Raw genomic sequence first — 4,695 nt, 5'->3', positions numbered from 1 at the left:
GACGATAACGAAGCTAATCGGCACAATGTGGCTTGAATCCGGGTGAAAGCTAACGCCTGCGGAGCCTGAAAATCGCCAGAATCGCTTCCAAAATGTCCAGAGTTACGAGCAGAATGTTTCTGCAAGTTTTTTTTATATAATTTCGATCTCACACGGTCGTGCATCCTGTCGCACGACCGTTCACTTTATGAATTATTGGAGGTATGGTGGACCATACTACATGACGTCATCAGATCTTGACCGCTCTTCAGTCTCGCATGACCGTTCTTCAGATCGCACGATCGTGCGTTTCCGGGTTCTTGTTGCACGGACTGCTGCACTGGTAGTGCATTTCCGGGCTTTGGTTGGACATCGGATCCGCACGGGGTGCAATCAGACGCACGCCCGTGCATTACCGGAATATGCTTGCACGCCGGGTCGCATCCTCGTTCACTGCCGGACTAGACTACATTTGTCAGAGATGCACGGTCGTTCACATGGTTGCACGACCGTTCCACTTGCCCTGTTCAGAATTCCAACAGAATGTTCGTAGCTTTGTCGTTTCGTCCGGAAAGTCCTCGTTTTCACTATCATCTTGTCTGGTATACTGTTTTAGGCCTGTAAACAAAAGTATACATGATTAAGTATCCTAATGACGGTTTTACGGCCGAAAACGCATAAAATGGGGATAAAATGGGGGACTAAAATATGTGTAAATTAGCGAATATCAATAATTACAGGAGCGTTCAAGTGGCCGATCTCGTGGTTTTGGATACGTAACCTTCGCAGAAGCTGAAGATGCTAAGGTAATTCAAGTCTCATATATGCAATTTCCCGAAAAGAAATTTCGGCCATTTAATTTTTCCATAACTACAAAAAATCAATAAATCTTTATACTTGCTGCTATAATTCATATTACTTCTTTTGATGGTACATTTTTCACTTTACATGACTTTGCGCTTTGCCATAGGCTGCACTTTCAGATGAGCACTTCCTCGGGAACAGAGCATTGGAAGTAAAAATAGCAACACCAAAGGTTGTTTACTTGTTTTCTACTAACTTTAACATCATGTCATGATGTCACTTTTGGCATGTGTTACAAACATACGTCTGAAACTTTAATGATATTTATTTAAAAGTTGTTCCCTTCACAGAAAGAGATGAGATCACCTTCAAAGAAAATTACCCGTATTTTTGTTGCTAGAATCCCGCTCTCAGTCACAGAAGCCGCGTTTAGGAGGTGGTTTTTTAATTGCTATCATAAGTTGCTTAGAGTTTTATAATGACTTAACAGGTATACCATTTCTTTTGTTTCTTGCAGCCATTGGCGAGATATTGGATTTGTACATGCCCAAGGTACATAATCAGATGCTACAATCATATATTTTACATTTCCTACTTTTTGGGAAATGTTTTACATCCTTTAATTAGCATGTTCGTATTAACTGATTAACGCTGATATTATTGAAACTTAATATCTGATTTCTGCAGGACCCAAGTACCAAGGGCCATCGTAGAATTGGTTTTATAACCTTTGCAAATGCTGGTAATTCACTTGAGGCTGAATAATCATTTGACATCTGGTAATTAATTAACTTGTTGACTCTTTCATTACAGATTCTGTGGATACTCTCATGTTTGAAACCCATGCACTTGGGGGTTCAGATGTGGTGGTTGACAGAGCAACACCTAAGGTAACATGCGGCGTCCTTTTATGCAACTTATCATCATTTATTCTTCATCAATTCAATTATTTTTGTTCTTTGAAACAATAGGGCGTGTGGGAGGATTGGGATGGATGGGTGGCGGTCTAGGTGGCGGCATGGGCAGCATAGGTGGAAGCATGGGTGGGGGGAGACCTTCATGAACGGATTACAGGTATAGGCCGTATTAGAGTCTGGAGGTGTCCACCAAAGAGGAGGATTTATGTTGAATCTGTTGCTTAAGACTATCTGTACTTGCTGATTTCTGGATGTTGACAAATATAATGACGATGTTTATTTATATATTGTCTTACTTTTAATGATGATGTCTTTATTGAAGAAATTACCTTCTTCGACGTAGTCTCTATATTAACCTTCCATTGTGGTTGTATGTTGGGGTTTTACTACCCTCACTTATCAGAACTTATTATTGTATTTTATTTCTTGCCAGTTTAGTTGGTTTGCATATTTCGTTAAAACTAAAATATTTGGCTATAAAAAGAGCGAGGCGCAAGGTATGATAGGGTTCTTGGAGTTGAGGCGCGAGGTTAGAGGCGCACACATAACATATGCAAGGTGCAAGGTGTTTATATAACATTTCTAATGACATGTTTAGCATCCACAATTAAGATATAAATAACCTCTATACAACCTAAAAAGCCATATATATAACTCATGATACGAAAAATCTGCACATGTACAAGAGTCGAGAGGTACGCTTCATGCCTGAGTACCCTTGTCGCCTCGCACCGTTTGAAGTGATGCCTGAGCGCCTCACAGTCGTCATTTCATTCGGTGAAGAAATTCAACCAATCTCCCATTGCCACCACTACAACACCTTATAAACCAAACTCAACCAATCTCCCATTGCCACTACTACAACGCCTTATAAACCAAACGTGATTATTTTGTCATCTAATGTATGATGTATCATGAGTTTCATTTCCTTTAATAAATTTGAATTCCAAAATCTGTGAACCAAGCACACTAAACACACTTAATTTTACATCTTATAAAGCATGAATTTAAGACTTGTCACTAGATGTTTAATGCTTACAATAGCAAGTATAATATGTACCTAACTTTGCTCCAAACTAGATCTTACATATTTACCCTCTTTTATCGCTCCCAAAAATGAGGATCTATAATATTCTGCTCAAAACTATATCCCCCATAGCATATCAACTCTGCCCCTTGAACCCAAATCAAAAAGCCATTTTAATTAGAGCACCAATAGATTGTTATATCACTGAGTTTCAGTTGCAGAAGTTACTTAGACCACAAACCTGCCGCAAATTAATATCACATTAAGCCATTTGCAGTGCAGAGTAATTATGGGAACCAATTACTTGATGATAATTAATAACCTGTTTTAACGATGATCTTTAAGGATTACGAGTCACGACAATTTATATATTTTTTGTATGTGTAAAGATAAGTTTAGCCCAACACAAATATCATATATAATATTTTTTTAAGTTAGGGGCCCTAATGATTTGGAGGCCTGAAGCCCAAGCCTTAAAATACTTGGGCTTGGCGCAGTTCGGTTTGTTTACATCCTTTTAAAACTCTTTAAATCCCCATGACCAGTTTTAAAGTACCTTAACCGAAAATTTGGAATTTAGTTATGACCCAACTGAACTGAACCTTCTCATACACACCCTTTGAATTACTAAAAAGTGTGTTTTTCGTTGCATCGCGAATTTGGTTTTGGTTATGGCTCAAAACCGAACCGCCCCGTACATAGCCCTAAACTCACCAACCTAAGTGATATGTTTCCTGCCGCATCGCGCGGGTAAACGACTAGTATGTGTGTGTGTATGTATATATATATTGTACGGGATCAGGAGAAAACGCCCTAAAGTGTAAGAACGGTGAGAACGGATCATAGCCGTAAAGTGAAGGGCGGAGGGGCTTTTTTTCCTTTTATATTCATTTTTTCAATTCGTCTCACAACACAACTCCATTTTTTTGGCGTTTAACAAATACATGGCGTTTTATTGTTTTTTTAGATCAGGAGCATAGTAAACATTTTGGCGTTTATGGCGTCCCCAAATTCAATAAAATCATTTAGTAATTATAACTTCTTTTCCTCCATGGCATTTCCCAAATTCATTTGGTGTTTTTGCAGATTTCCACAGTTCATATATGTTATCAAGGTAAATTTCTTTGTGTTCATGGCGTTTTTAAATTCATTAGTAATTCAAAAGAGTACAGCTGAAACGAAATCAAACAAAAAACTAATAGTATTCTGTGGATGGTATTACATCAGAGATGTAACCATCGCTTTGTTCATCACTCTCCTTAGACTCATCATCATCATTTTGTTCATTGGCGTATAACGTCGTAATCACGTCTCTTCTTTGTTGCATCCTATACTTGAATGTATTCACAACGCTGGATATAGCATCGTTCGAAGGTGCTAAATCACAGAGTTGTTCAATAAGATGTAGTCTATCTGTGTTCAGCACTTCGTCCATTTTCAATGAATAATCTCCCCCCCCCCCCCCCCCCCCCGTGTTGAAAGCTCACCCTCACTGTTCTTGATTGTTCATCCAGAATCCAACTGGTAACTTTCTGTAGATCAGTATCGTCAACATCATCATCATCTTTTGGAAATTTTCTGTTTAATCTTCTTATTACCGTTCGATTCCTCTCACAATCGTAGGCCACTGGGACCCCAAGTGCTAGAATATCCCTCTGAAAGGATTGATCCATACTAAGTATGGCCTTGATTGTTTTGACTTTCACCCTTCTCCTGTCAGAGAACTTTAGCACGAAACGTCCCTCTGACCTCTCAAACCACCATGCAATAACCTGCGCCATTTTTTTAGAATTGTGTGGCGTTTAATACAATGTGTGGCATTTTTAGTGAAGATGTGGAGTGTGAAGTTTTTGTTTACCTGTTGTACTTATATAATGAGCTTTTTTTTGCACCAGGTAGATATTTGTTTTTGGCAGTAAAAAAATATCAGTAATATTTTTGATGTGGATTTTTTGTATCAATTGTTGT

At 38.6% G+C, this 4,695-nt stretch overlaps 1 protein-coding gene across 1 annotated transcript; it reads left to right on the top strand.

The window, feature by feature from the left end:
- Nucleotides 1–220: 220 nt before the first annotated feature.
- LOC110885589 (uncharacterized RNA-binding protein C660.15-like) lies at nucleotides 221–1,793 on the top strand. Its single transcript, XM_022133292.1, has 8 exons — nucleotides 221–322; nucleotides 720–785; nucleotides 950–1,015; nucleotides 1,134–1,167; nucleotides 1,274–1,335; nucleotides 1,471–1,525; nucleotides 1,597–1,673; nucleotides 1,755–1,793. The coding sequence occupies exons 1-8, from the start codon at nucleotides 221–223 to the stop codon at nucleotides 1,791–1,793; spliced, it is 501 nt and encodes a 166-aa protein (XP_021988984.1).
- The last annotated feature ends 2,902 nt before the right edge of the window (nucleotides 1,794–4,695 follow it).

Source organism: Helianthus annuus, chromosome 14 (genome assembly GCF_002127325.2).
Source record: "Helianthus annuus cultivar XRQ/B chromosome 14, HanXRQr2.0-SUNRISE, whole genome shotgun sequence".
Taxonomy (NCBI): Eukaryota; Viridiplantae; Streptophyta; class Magnoliopsida; order Asterales; family Asteraceae; genus Helianthus; species Helianthus annuus.
The sequence above is the reverse complement of the archived record's forward strand: the minus strand, read 5'-3'. Positions and strand labels throughout refer to the sequence as shown.

Bases quoted from the DNA above. Each gene is read 5' to 3' on its own strand.
- LOC110885589 (XM_022133292.1), top strand. From the start codon at position 221: ATGACGTCATCAGATCTTGACCGCTCTTCAGTCTCGCATGACCGTTCT. The intron at 786-949 runs GTAATTCAAGTC...GCTTTGCCATAG, and splicing joins CAGAAGCTGAAGATGCTAAG to GCTGCACTTTCAGATGAGCA. The intron at 1,674-1,754 runs GTAACATGCGGC...TTGAAACAATAG, and splicing joins TTGACAGAGCAACACCTAAG to GGCGTGTGGGAGGATTGGGA.